General features: G+C 41.9%; 1 protein-coding gene across 1 annotated transcript; it reads right to left on the bottom strand.

The window, feature by feature from the left end:
* Positions 1-636: 636 nt before the first annotated feature.
* On the bottom strand, positions 637-11,512 carry cplx2a (complexin 2a). The gene is made up of 4 exons (XM_079552599.1): positions 11,316-11,512; positions 10,390-10,477; positions 2,752-2,930; positions 637-2,214 (listed from the first exon to the last, which is right to left on the bottom strand). The coding sequence occupies exons 2-4, from the start codon at positions 10,418-10,420 to the stop codon at positions 2,014-2,016; spliced, it is 411 nt and encodes a 136-aa protein (XP_079408725.1). The 5' UTR covers positions 10,421-10,477; positions 11,316-11,512; the 3' UTR covers positions 637-2,013.
* Between the last annotated feature and the right edge of the window lie 3,185 nt (positions 11,513-14,697).

The following is a 14,697-nucleotide window of genomic DNA, read 5'->3' on the forward strand; positions in this document are numbered from 1 at the left end:
TTGAAAATATGACTTATTTAGAAGGATGACATCTGTTAAGTATCATTTTATTTCAGTGAAGCAGCAACTTTAATGAAGAAATGTTGGGCAGAAAAGTTATTTTTATTGTAATTTTTTAGCCACTGACAGAAAGTGAAATAGATAAAGTTCCATAGCAGTTGGACTCATTTCCCATTGACTTCACATGGTCGGCACGGCAACAGTTTAAAATTGTTTGCCTTCATCTATGTCACTTCCTGTCAGTGTCCGATAAGGAAGTGAAACCATAAACGTCACAAACATGGTCATCCTAATGAAAGCTGGGTACAATCTTAGCAAAATCTTAAATATAATTCATAGTATAATAGTTCATTATGTTTGTGTGTATAATGTGTCGCATGCACTTTAAGGCTGCTGCACATATGGCATAACATTGTTGTCTTGAGTGTCGCGGGTTATATTTTTAAATTTATTTTAACAATAACTACAGAAATCTGTGTGATGGAGACGTGACAGAAACCCCAACGTTTGAGGCCTGGCTCAGACAATTAGCTGAATGTCTCTCCCCACTCTTCATCTCCTTTCATCCTGAACTTGCACATCCTATATTTTAGTGTGAAACTTAAGCAGAGTAAAGCACACAAATGAAAGCCATACTTTGTGAACAAAATTGTATCTTTATTGATTCTCAGGCAAAAACAAAAGGTAACCCTTTATTGCTTGTGGCATTTTTATTTTGTAACATGTGGCTCTCCTATCCAACCGGTGTACAGTATCTTGTTTATTATTGTGTGTGACAAAGAGGCTTCTATCTCAACCTTTACATACAGTACACAGGTTACATCTTAACATGTCCCTTTTACATTAGAACCTTCTGCATTTGACAAACTTTGAGGATATTGTGAGTTTATGGCTGAAAGCAGTAGGCTGTGCTGTTGTGTGCAGCAGTGTACTTCCTTATTTAACCAACAAAACCCTGCACTTCTATGAATATGATACGCATACATATTTTAATCCTTGTTCCTCTACGCACATCGACTGTGGAAACACACTCAAAAACTCAAAGCGTTATTGCCTTATATTTTGCATGATACAAAACGATATTGGGACAAAGAGTGACTTTACATACTCACACAACAGACATGTCAAGACACATGGCATGCAAGACACTGAAGGTGGAGTAGAAAGTACTATTAAACTACACACCACTACATGAGGGCTCCAGACAGTGTACAAGGGGGGACCGACAACACTATATACAGTACGACAAAGAAAGGGGTACTGCGTGTGCAAAACCTCAACAACATCAGACACGACCAAACACAAACGGTTACTTTGACTTTTAAAATATGGCTTATCAAGTTATCACATTTCTTTTGTTATTTTAGACACACATTTAGTAGTATATATGTAATAGTAAATGATTGTTTGCCCTGCTTGAGGCATATTAGCTATATTTATGTACAAACCAAGTGAACAGCATAATTATCATATTTTTATGCATTTAGTAGCTGTGCAGCAATCGAGAGGGTAAAGAGTTTAAATATCTCAGGCTACAACTTGTATTTAGTCCCCTCCGCTTGCTGTTAGCACTGAGCTAACACCTACCTGGCTCCTGAGTTAGCCCGACTAACCTAATATAATGGTTATTATTATTCACACTACTGGCTCAATTCTGTCTCATATATGGCCCTTTAATGATCTCTGATTGGTTACTGCCCTTGGAAACATTGATGTCTCCACCCCTCGGTAAGACAAATATGGTGCATGAAATAAATAATATCATTATTCTTGTCAATCTGCAAATATATGAACCATGAAAAAGAAAAAAAAGGTCATTAAATCATGTGCTATGTAATAAATAGACTCTAATATGACTAAATAAAGAAAAATAATTAACTGATTTTCAAATGTTTTAACACCTGTGAGTTTGTTAAACCAAGAGGGGAAGATCAGTGTCGAACAGCCGGCCCTCGTTTAGACAGATGTGAACATACTAATAATGTTATCTGTCGCAACACGCAAATAAAAAACTCATTTGAGCCACCCGGTGACTTTTTCCTGCAGCGGGCCGGGTAGGTACTTGACAACGGTGTCCATGATGCTCTCCTCCTCCTCCTCGTCGCCGCAGCCCTTGGGAACCGCCTGTTTGGGTCGAGTCAAGCTCCCGGCGGCCGGCTCCTCCGCGGCCGCTGCTGCCTCTGCCTCGGCCACCTCTCGCTTTTTCAAACCGTACTGCGGAGGCGAGTGGGGAAGGGGGGGTGGAATTAGTGCTATTTCAGGCTTTTCAAAATACCGTGGAGATTATGTGAACTACAATATGAAATCAGTGTGCACAGAGTTATTTCCTGAAATACCGATCACGAATCCGAGTTAAAGTTGGTTTTCTTCTCCCATAAACAATGAACTGCACCACACTGTGGATTGGCCATATGTATTAATACAAATGGCTTTGTACTGATGAATGCAAATCTATTCAAAGCATACTTAATATGATGATCAGGGTGGTCAGCATAATAAATGATAGTTAGCAACCATCCCCCACCTTTTAAATTAGTTATTTGTTCCTCAAGGCTAAGGCTGTATTATCAAGAGGCGAACTGAAATGGTGTGCCTATTTTTAGCCGGTTTGATGATGTTTTATACCGGAGACAGGGCATGTTTCATATCCACTAAAATGAGCCAACACTTCGGACCGTGCACTCTTAGAATTTTGGCCGAGGTTGTTCATTGTGCTTTGTTTGTTTGCAGCTCTTGTAGTTGTTTGTGTACCTTGTCTCTGATGCCTTGCCTCATGGACTCTCTCTCAGCCTCCATCTTAGCGTATTTGGCCTTCCTCTCCTCCTCCTGCTGCCTCAGCGCCTCCTGCCTCTCCTCCTCTTTCTTGGCTGCGTCGGGATCCTCTTCTTTCTCCTCACCTCCCAGCATCTTGCCCACATCAGGAGGCCCACCTTGAAGGAAAGGTCATGTGAGCACTTGCACATGAAAAACGCAGTAGAAAGCACAATGAAAGTGAAGGGCTACCAGTACACCTATCATTTAAATTGTTTATAATACCGGCATCAGAACCAGATTTTTTGGAGCATATGCTGTATTAATTATCAATAACTAGGGCTGCTCAATTATTGAAAAAAACAATAATAATCACAATTATTTTAGTCATAATTGAAATCACGATTATTAAAACGAATATTTGTCTATCTTTATTTTATTTATTTATTCATAAAAAAACTATGCTGACTATTTTTCATAAAAGTACAAACGATACCACGTATGCCTCGATTGAGGAAAGGTCTCTGTTTCACACCTGCCCCCTGCTGGCCTGCCCTCACACCTGCACAAGTAAACTGAGCAGCACGGCCTGATGACATCATCACACAGCGCTGTTTGTTTTTATGTCAGGCAAAAGCATGAGCCATGACACTTGAAATGCAAAGAGAAAATAACACTAGCGGTCTGAAATAATGCAAGTTTGCTTTGCTTCGTGAGATCGCTTCGAATCCACAAGCAGGAGGGCATCCTTAATGACATTAAGAACATTCTCATCATCAACCATTTTTATTGTTTTAATCCTGCCTTGGTGTTCGCTCGTCAAATGTATTGTTTGTCTTTCTCTTTGGGTCTAACCATAATCATGATCTGAACAATGATGTTGATCTCATGACATGATCTCTGCTTTTATTATGAACGATTGATAAGGAATGGTTTGTAAATTATATATAAATAATGATTTCATAGTCTTAATAGTGTGCAGTTATTGAAAAGTGTTTCTATGAGCTGTGCTGTGTTTATTGTTTTTTTTTTTTTAAAGCAAAGGACCCACCGGACATTCTTTTCTTTCTTCTTTTTGGGTTACTCTTGCACTCGCCAGCCCTGATTATGATGACCACCAACAATTGATGATCAAGACAGATTATTTGTTCATCTGTTTGTGGGTGGAATACATTAAGCAGCAAGTGAACAGTTTGTACTGAAAGTTGTTGACGTGTTTGTGAATTTGATATGAGCCGAATGGCGACCCAGTGGGAGCGTCTTCCAAACTGCAGCTCTTGGGCATTGTCCACAAGTTGCGGTGATCAATATCTGTGAACTGGAGGCAGGTGTAATGTGTGGGGTGACAAGAAAATTACTAGCAATCAAACAGAAATCGGAATTCTGCTCGCAATGGCAATTATATTTGTCAGTAGATTATCTGCAAAACACAAAATATCCATGTGAAGCTGGTTTATTGCAAACCCTGAAGTCTAGACCTCTGCAAACTTGTTCTGAGTTGCGCGTATTCATATTTCAGTCTTCAGTGAAATGTTAATGATCCTTGCCCTGTATCTAATAATCCACCCCACAAAAATCAATTAAATCGTGCTACCCTAGTGCAAAGAGAGATTTGAGGCATGAGGCAGCATTTTCAGCAGTAGTTGTGGAAAATAATACTGTATTGGATTGTGTGGAGTTATAATAACATATAAATATTATAACCATAGATGCATACACAAAAAACGGACATAGATTTAGACAATAATACAACAAATAGCGTGATAAAGATCCCATCAAAACTGTCCCAAACGATCAGAGTGAGTCTAATTATGGTAGTTCCTCTTAGCGCTGCTACGCAGAGGACGAGGGGAGGATGGGGAGATGAAAGACAGTGACAAATTATGAGGAAGATACTACACATCCATAAAATTCAGTCTGACGGAACGAGGGATGACAACAGAGAAAAATGAAGCGAAGCAGCGGAGGATGGGGGGGCGTGTGAGGGGATACGCAAACAGCCCACAAAAGACGGAGTATGGCTCTGGAGTCTGCAGCAGCCTGTGGTCCTGTTAGTGTTTCCACTTATCAGCATAATGCCAAGTAAGTGCTACAAAATGCTGAGGACTGGAAGAGGAGATGAGAAGAAGCGCCGATTAAATGAGAAGGTATAATTACAAAAGCATAAAGGTGCATGGGGACTATCTGAAGTTTTATTTTCAACACAAAACAACTCTGAAGAAGTTTGAACTAAGCAAAACTTTGTGGAAGACGCATACAAGTTAGAGAGATCCATTAAAAATAACACATATTACACTTTATAATATGCAATCTGTACAGAAGCATATTGGAATGTTTGTGTCAGCCCCAAACTTCAGAAACTTCAAAAACCACACTTCCAAGTAATGGATTCCAAGGGCTGGTCTACAGACACACGGCGAAAAGCCATCAAGAAATACGTTGAAAGAAGTAAATTTGAGAAGCTAATCTTAAGAAATCTGCCTGCTATTACCAAGACAATACTGTTTTCCATATAATTACCATTACTGCTGTGTTATTACACTTTTATCTCCCAGACTATCACCATTATCGATTACCATGCTATTCCTGCAACGTAAAGAAAGTGTGGCCAATTGTAGTTTTGAACGGACACTTATTTCTGCCCTGTGGAGATTTACGGTGGGGGGGTGTAGGACGCCCAATTTCCCGAGTGTGCTTCACAAGATGACAAAAGGAGTGCGTCCCTGTAAAACACAGGACTGCACTTTCAGCATTTAGAGCCCCGACACAGCATAACTGTCTGAGAGTGATTCAGCACACATGTCATTGCTTACACAGAAAAAAAAAACAAAAAACAATAAATGTGTTCTTGCATAAAAATAATTATGTCATCAAAGCATTTTTTAGACTTTTCCAAACTAGAGGGAAGGCTGGTGCTTCTTTTCACCAACAACGACGATAGGACTAGTTCCCACTTGGGAAATGGTATTAGGTAAGATTCAAATTTCCTGTATTGATTTATGGTTCGGTTTTGCTTGAGTAAGACATAACATTTGGTCCCGTCTTGATTTAGACCGTGCTTACACCCATCCTTTGTTCTGAATCGTAAATACAGTCTGGGATGGGGACACAAACCACTTATGTATCCTTTGACAGGACACTTGACCCACCTTGCTTCTCGTGTCTTTGCTCATTGATGAAGATGTATGTTTACTTCCCAGGCGAGGCGGAGAAGCGCTATGAGTGTGAATATACGTTAAAATTGACTTTTCATACAAAAAGTCTTTGCTCTGTGTTATACATTGTGTAGCTTATTAGCAATGCACTGGGGGATTTGCTGTCTCCGAAAATGTTAACAAGACTACTGTCAGAATACGATTTATTCCTTTACCTATTAAAGTTGTTGCATTCTTACTGAGGCTGTATTCTTGCACGCAAAGCTCTATCTGATGCAAGAGTTCAGGTTTGCATAATTTATTCTTCCAAGCTTACTGTCAAACATTTATGTCCTCTACAACCTCTCGCTCTTGAGGAGGAGCTGAAGGTCGTGCGGTGAAGTGAATTTGATTTGCGCTTGTCTCGGGCCCGTCAGTGTCCATTGAGGCGATGCAGACCAGGGCACTTTGTCAATCATATTATTCTGCTCTTCAATGAGATTACAGCCACTTACGGAAAATGAAGCAAGATGGAGTGTTTATCTCAAAATCGTGTGCTTTTGTAGCTAAGGAACAAAATGCGTTTATCGTATTGTTGAATATTGAAAAGACAAGACACAATGTTGGAGCTGCAGTGAACTACATGAAAATTTGAATACGTTTTGTTTCACTGCGGGTCTGTCACAAAGCTTTACACGGGACTAGTCGCTTGTTACTATGATCTATTTTAGGCTTAGCAGCATTGCAGCTTCTTTCATTTTAGCTTTTCCCTTCTGGGGTCACTGCAGAAAACAATTTATGCCCCAGTGTGCATTGATTTACATATTGATCTAGAAGGATTTAGACGTCCATAGGATTTAGGCAATATTTTGTTTTCATTAATTCTGTATTAAAGGGACTATACGGAGTTTCAAAATGTTAAAATTAAGTATTTTCCTCCCCCTACAATGTTTCAACAATGTCCTAAGGCGTAGAATGAGCCCAGACCTGTTCACCACAGCTGCCTTTAAAATCCTGCTCACTCAAAAAGGTGTCTTTTCGGGTCCGAAGTGCCGTCATGCACGAGCTTAATATAGAAGGTGCAGTTACACGTATGACCTGAGGTGGCAGTAGTGAGTATAAAATGGCTAACTTGCATCTAGCCCCTTTAAGGAATGCTTATTGATAATCCAACAACCATATTTTCCATAATTCTATACTAGACACAGCTGTCACAAAACAATAGCCACCGTTGTATGAACAAGTTTTCAACAATAATGTCTTGATTTTACGATTGTGCAGGGCTAAAGAGAACACCAAATTTGGTCGTAAACGCAAGCAAAAAATGTGTACGTGCAGCAAATTAGTTTTTCTTGCACCAGTGCATCAGCCGGATCCTCATCACTATTAGTGAACTAAGCATTTAGAGATATTTAATATCCCTGCTTTATATGTGAGCAACTCTAATTACACTTTATTATGTGCAATAAGTGGCCATAGGAGATGAGTTGAAATAGCAAGCAGCATAAATAATATCAAGCTGCATATTTATTCACTGTTGAGCCTTGTTTGAGAACCCTTTTGTGTATTTCTAAAGTAATGCGCCTTAATAATGTTCTGCCACACCTATAAGTGAAAACCTTAGGTGCACCAGTGCAGTGGTCTGAAGCCCAGGACCAATAGGGCTGCATTATTCAAAAGGTAAACATTTACATTTTCATGAAGGTGAACCTACAGGGTTAGCAGGTTTTATACAGCTAGAGACACCATTGTGTTAATAGCAGAGCATACCTAAATATATGTGATTTGAACATTGTGACTATTCAAATGATTCGATTGCATTCATCTTAGATCTTTGAGGTTTTCATAGCTCACTAAATAAAGCATTTACACCAAAACAATACCTGCTAGCGCCTCCGTAGAAGTGCTCTGGCTTCATTAAAAGTGTGTGGACGTCCTCACTGACAGACTGGTGCCTGATTTTGCTGATGCCGTCATGGTTCTACTGCCGCCTTGGGCCTGTGCAGCTTGACGGAGCTCCTCACCTTCAGAATACGGTGTGCGTCACTTAACAATGCCATTTTCTGTCAAACTATTTCAGCGCTTACAAAATTGGGAAGTGCTGAGTTAGCGCTAAAGCTTTCAAGAGGAAAAGCAATCAGTGCTGGGAGAAAGTTTTATGGCCCTGAAATTTAAAGTCTGTTGGAAACAAAAGCAGCAAACTATTTAAATAGCGACATCCCATTAACATAGTCAAGAAGGTGAGGGGGACCGAGCGCGTCTGTGAAAAGCAAATTACATAATTATATTGATTGAGGATAAATTATTCTTTCGAGAAATGTTCTTCTCTAATTTTGTCTCAGTGAATCAGTTGCCCCCAAGCGAGCAGTGATTTGCATTTTGATTTGGCAAAGGTTTTACACCAGATGCTCTTTCTGACGCAACCTTTTCAACTTGGGACTCGAGAGCACTGGCTTGATGTCTTGTGTTGACTAAAACACATTATCTCTTTTTTTTTGCTTTTTGCTTTAATACAAATACATACAAAATAAATTGCCATTGTGGCTCAAAAAGCAATATTTTGAAAGACAGTGGTTGCCTGTCTTAGATCTTTGATTTGATTGTAGCTCTGTGCAATCTGACCCCAGACAGAGAAGAAGCGAGATGGAAAGAATAATGGACAACTGTAAAAGCCTTTTAAGAAGCATATAGTCGCCAGATCTTTAAAATGGCTATCATAAATCAATTTGTCTTTCGAAGTGTGTGTAAACAGGAAGTGACCTAGTGCTCGCGTGACCACTGCAGAACTGGCCGACATCAGACCACTGGCCGACCTGCTGAATCATTGCTGGTAAACATCTCTATCCATTTTTTTCGTCCCCCTTAAACGTCCGAAACTTAATAAGCCTTTGAGGATTAGCTAATGCACTGGCAGCATCCACTCCTCTCTCATTCGGACACTTTCGAGCAGACACTCAGCAAAAAGGCAGTGCCACTCGATGAAACCCAATCTTCTTGTATTATGTTCCTACACACTCCCAAACGTATTGGACCAAGCTGCATATCTCCTGCTACCATTTCAATTTGGATCGTAGCGCTTGTTCATGGATTTTAAGGCTAATTCTACATGTCTGCTGAAATAAACAATATAAATGGATTGTATTGGTTTGTTGCTGTAGCCCCAAAACAGAGCCAGGAGAAAATATTGATGTGCTTATTGACAGCTTCTTCTTACAGCCAGATTGATGACTTCAGCGATTGATTATTTAGGTAATTCTTTCGTTTTTAATTATAGATATTTCTCACCACTTCAGGAATCCAATGTACTGTCAGCATTTTGTAGGCTTTCCAGTGTAAATGGTCCTCCAGGCACCAAACCAAAAGCATCTTACTGTGGTGGATACATTAACTTCTTCCTTTTTATTGTCTTTTAGTGATGAACAACCTGGCCCTATAGGTTCCCCTGGCCCCATGCTACCTCCATAATGAATCCCCCTCTCCCCCATTTGTCCAGTATACACTATCGATAAAACAATGCTGCTTACGCCTCCCGCACACACACACAGGCACACACAAACACGAAACGCCCCCGCTCTCCGATGAATTCCCAAAGTCCACAGTTGTGTTGAGTTGTGCAGTGTGATGCGGTAGAGAGTTGATTTAAGAATTCACAGCGCAGACACGAGCCCCGGCCGCTATGCAGAGCGAAGCAATGCTGCCATCCCCTGCATCCCAATGAGGCGCTCTGACGGGGCTCTGCTTGAGCACTACAGCACAAGTGTAACTGCAAAGGACTCCTCCATCCGGGGTCCATGCGGGAGACCGGTGTGCAGGTGCCTGTGCTGCATTAGTGGAGATATATGTGACTACTTCCCTCTCCTTTTCTGCCCCAGAGCTCGAAGCAAGAAGGATATGTTTCAAAGCTATTATAGGCACTAATTAGAGGGCCAAAGATTACGATAACGGCTGGCTTTAAAGGCTCAAAAGTCTTTGTGCTGGGCTCTCTCGCCGTAAATCTCCTTTCTTTTCAGCTTTTTTTTTGGTTCTGTGGTTGTCATAGAAACCCATCTGGCCCATTTAGGGCAGATGCCCTTCCTGACACAAACCTCATCAAGACTTGGGATGGTGCACTGGCTAGTGGTCCCGAGTCGTTGGTTTGCTCCTGACTCAAAACCAGTACCAAATGACCCGATGGATGCATTTAAACCGACAAATTATTCCAACTAATATGGAAAAAATCAATATACTCATTGGAAGTTAAAAGGTCTGCGTGATATATGCTGCTTTATAGCGTCCTTTGGGCACAGCAGCGGTTTAGTCGTCCCTAAAGACTTCAATACATCAAAAAGCACTTGAATTGCCGCCTCAAAAAGGATGAAATGGCAATGTCTTTGTTGCACGGGCTTATCTCAGTCCACAGAACAACGACAGCAGTGTGAATGCGCGTGTTGTACGGCTGCTCCCCTTTAAATCCCGTACACTGCAGTGCTGTTAAATCAACCTCCAGCCCGGGTGGACCACTCACCTCCCATCGCAGCTTTCATTACAAAATTCATGATGAAGCAGTTCTGTGCACTCCTCCTTCGCCTTCGGTCACGTTACCAGGGGCAGACCTATACGGAAGGGGGACAACACACAAAAGCATTGACCGCAACAGTGAGGATGTCATTTAATCTCTGTTTGTTTCATTTTGCCACACACGAAATGCGCTGATTCGACAAGTTTAAACATCAAAATCACCGGGAATGGGATGAACAGATCCGAAGCGCTGCAAGTTTCATATAGTCATGTTAAAAGTGGGTTAGGTGTGGATTCTGCACTGTCCTGTGACAAGGCACCTGCGCCCTTGATATACAACTACAGTCCACCTTGCAGCGCTTTTTTTTAATTATTTTTTTTGCTGACACTGCCCACCTGCTTCATTAAAATAACTTGTGAAAATGAATGAACAAAAGGGGGGGAATATTGTGTGTGATAAATTGAGGCAATGGATTTCTTTTTTTTCTTTTTTTTCTTTACAACATTGACATCAGGTCCAAGGACAGTTGGGATTTTAGAAGTTGAGAGTTGAGAATGTAACATAATCATGAAATGTTGGTTCATCCGTATATGACATTGCAGAATGATGACAATATTACATTCCCTGTTTATACACGTGTAGCCTAAATAAAACATATATCCTGGAATGTGTCCCCATTATAATATCCAGCATAGTAGGACCAATTCGCCTCACATGAACCCACACCGTTACTTTATCCGGTGCAGCATATTCTAGCGCTCAACTCTGTCATACACCTACGCATCACTTACTAAGATACACAAAAAAATAACAGCGAAGAAAGCCTAGAGCGATGGGTAATCATATGCACGCATCAAAAGTGCACCAAACCACCCCGTCCCGTTCAGTAGCATTAGCCGCAGTTCTATCTCGCTCGTCCCGTGTGTTTTTACCTCGTCCGGACGTTCCGCCAAGTCCTTATTCCAACCAAAAAGCGCTTTGTCGCAGTGTTCCCGACACCCTCCTTGTTCTCATTCAGTGCGGAGAGAGAGAAAGCTGTAAGTTGTGTGAGTCTGCGAGGCGCTGCTGCGTGCTTGTGCGTGTCAGTGCGCAGACATGCCGCTAGTGTCAAGAGCGCGGGCTGCAGCGGCGTGCGCGGGGAGGAGAGAGTGTTCCTACAGGACGAGCCGAGAAAGTGCACCACAAGGGAGGAGGGCGGGGAGGGGGAGGGATGCACTCCGAGGGAAGAGGGGCCATCTTTTAAATGTCAATAAACCAAGGACTGTAAACAGCACGGGCGCTTGAATGAGAGGGGGGAACGTGACTGTGACAAAGTGTTTCATTAACACTTAGGCATTTGGGAACCATCTAAACTTAGCCTTACTTTGAGATTTGAAATGGGCTGCATTTGTAAATCAGCATTTCCAAGCTTTCACATTGCATGACCTCCACCAAGGCATTGGTCCCATGCATGTAGGTTCTTTCCAATGGCCTTTCAGTTGCATTGCTCCAACAACACTTCCCCAAACATTTTTGATACCATGCAGGCTATGACTTTCAACGTTATGGGGGTCATTGATCAAGACAAGAGCTAAATAGCAAGAGCAAGCTGTAAAACTGGATACAGCTATTTGTGGACGCGCCGCACCATTTGAAATTGCATGTGTGACAGCATTGGAGCCCTGAATCTGATATGTAAATGAGAGAATGCTTGTGCGAGTGAAAAATGCGTTTCAATGACTCAGCTGCCGATCCACTTTTGCACGTGCTACTCGTTTTGGCACACGAGCGAACGCTTGGTAAACACAAACAGTACAAAGTAACTGCTCCCATTTCAGTGATTGCAACATATTAAACAGCTTCCCTTTAAATTCAACCGGAGCCACATCTGCAGCTTAATCAAAGCACTCTTCACATGGGCCACTTCAGCCGGAGTCTCTATCATCCAAAGTCCTTGTTCTAAAATAGGCCTGTGTTCCCAGTGTCCGCACTTAAACGTCCTTGGTATTTTTCAAAGCAACATTGCCACATTGTGTTTTGTGGCAGGAGAGCAAGACTAGCACGGAGCACACAGTGGACCGTGGGGAGCTTAAGCTGCTGTATACCCCATCAATTAATCACGACATGGGAGGCAATGTCCAGTCAACACTCTCACACACTGCATCTGTCTCACTGTTTGTAGCCCAGAGACACTCGAGGAGGGCACTTACACTTTGGCTTTTCCGCAGTCTTCACGTTGTTTACTCCTCAAAAGTGTTAACCCCAAGTATTAAACTTCGTAGATTTGTGAACTCATGGAGTATGAACAGCCAATTTTACATTCACGCCCTTTTAGTTTGATATCTATTCATGAATGTCCTGTTTTACTAGACACATTGGTTATCACATAAAGATGATCTTGCTGTAATAGCCACATGTGCTGCAGCTTGGTGAGTTAATAATAGCCTATAGGAGTCAGATGGCCCGCATGGACACTATACACACAGAGAAGCCTTTTCTGGCCCCGGGTCTTTCCATTCTGTCCTCATTCAAGCACCCGTAGAGTTTTTACACCGTGTCCTGTGATTGATTCTTTAATGTGGTACAAGGTCACAGTGGGAGCTAAGTTAGTTCCTTTCTTTGCCCTTGACCCATATGCACGTATGAGGATAATGGCAAGTTCTAAGTGTAAAATCAATTCAAATGAAAATCCCAAATGATTGTTGGTCTTTATTCCATTAAAATGTGTCTAGTGAAAACAACACATTTGCATTTTTCTTCCGATTAGTAATGTTTGAGCTGTGAAGGGACCAATCAAAACAGAACAAATTAACATAGCATTAGAGACATGAAAACAGAGCTATGATGTCTTTTTCAATATTTCTTGCACATTTGGCAACTTCAAACAGGGCCTCCATTTGAAGTGCAGTGTTCAGAGGCTTTACAGTTTCAGCCAGTGACATATTCTGCTTTTCAGAGAAAGAATATCCAGCGCTTACAACAATATAACATATGTCAGAGCTCGACACACATGTAGCTACATGCTGTTGTCTTACAATAGAGTAGAGTATACTCCAAACGTGTGTGTATTAGTAGATTTAAGGTGGTCTGGAGTTCCTGCTCTATTTTTAGAGATCTTTAGGTGCTTAGATTTGTGATCCGTTTTGTGCAATCATACTTCTCGAAATCCTCCATGGGGCCAGAGAGTATCTGTCATCCCCAGAGATTGACATTGCCTACACCTGCAGTAGTAGCTATTTATAGTATAGTGGGCCTATATTTAGCCTTCTATTTAGAAGAAGAAGAAGTAGATGCTTTAGTTTGCCTTTCACAGACATGGTCACAAAGCACTTTACATCAGACAATTTTGCTATTCACATAGCTTCAGTTTCCCCTGGGTGAGACTGACAGAAGTGCTGTTGCGACTGCACACATCTGCACCAACGGCCCCTCTGAAGACCATCATTCATTCACACACAGACATCATTCATACATGCCTATTGTACATGTTTTTAGTGGTAGGGGAATCAGAATTGTTTTATTATAATTTTTTGTGGTTCGATCGTGCAACATGAAACATAAACTATATAACACATAAGTAACATAAATAATAATCAAAATAAATTACATTTAAACTATGATAAAGACAACAATAATTTGACATAGAACAACAGCGCGAGCGTATTCACAGATGTACGGGTGCATTGAGTGTTAGCAGCAGATATGAGTGCGGACATACTATAGTGCAGAAGAGCAGTGCAAGTGGCTGGACAGGGATGTTACATACATGAGTCTGGTACAGAGTGATTGTTAATCGTTCATGAGTCTATTGGCGGCGTGGAAAAACTGTTCATGTGGCCTCTGGCCGTAACCGCTGGCCTGAGGGGAGGGGGTGAATAGTCCGTGTCCAGGATGAGAAGGGTCAGCAGTGATCCGACCTACACACCTCCGGGTCCTGGAGGCACAATGCACTGCAGTCGATGCTTGTCCCGGTCTGTAGCATCGGGGTACCACGCGGTGATGAAGAGGTGAGGATGGACTTGATGATGGCCGTGTAGAAATGCACCAGCATCTGTGTCTTTCCTGAAGTCCACGATCATCTCCACTGTCTTCTGGTCGTGCAGCTCCAGGTTGTTGTGACTGCACCAGAACGCCGGTCGGTCCACCTCTCTCCTGTAGGCGGACTCATCACCGTCCGAGCTGAGCCCGATGAGGGTGGTGGTGTCCCCAAACTTGATCAATTTTATGGACTGGTGACTGGAGGTGCAGCAGTTTGTGTACAGGGAGAAGAGCCAAGGGGAAAGTACACAGCTCTGAGGAGTTCCAGTGTCTGTAGTCCGAGTGTCCGAGACGATC

Source organism: Gobius niger (genome assembly GCF_951799975.1).
Source record: "Gobius niger genome assembly, chromosome: 3".
NCBI lineage: Eukaryota > Metazoa > Chordata > Actinopteri > Gobiiformes > Gobiidae > Gobius > Gobius niger.

Bases quoted from the DNA above. Each gene is read 5' to 3' on its own strand.
- cplx2a (XM_079552599.1), bottom strand. From the start codon at position 10,420: ATGAATTTTGTAATGAAAGCTGCGATGGGAG. The intron at 2,931-10,389 runs GTGAGTGGTCCA...CTTTCCTTCAAG, and splicing joins AATGAAAGCTGCGATGGGAG to GTGGGCCTCCTGATGTGGGC. The intron at 2,215-2,751 runs GTACACAAACAA...TCGCCTCCGCAG, and splicing joins GGCAAGGCATCAGAGACAAG to TACGGTTTGAAAAAGCGAGA.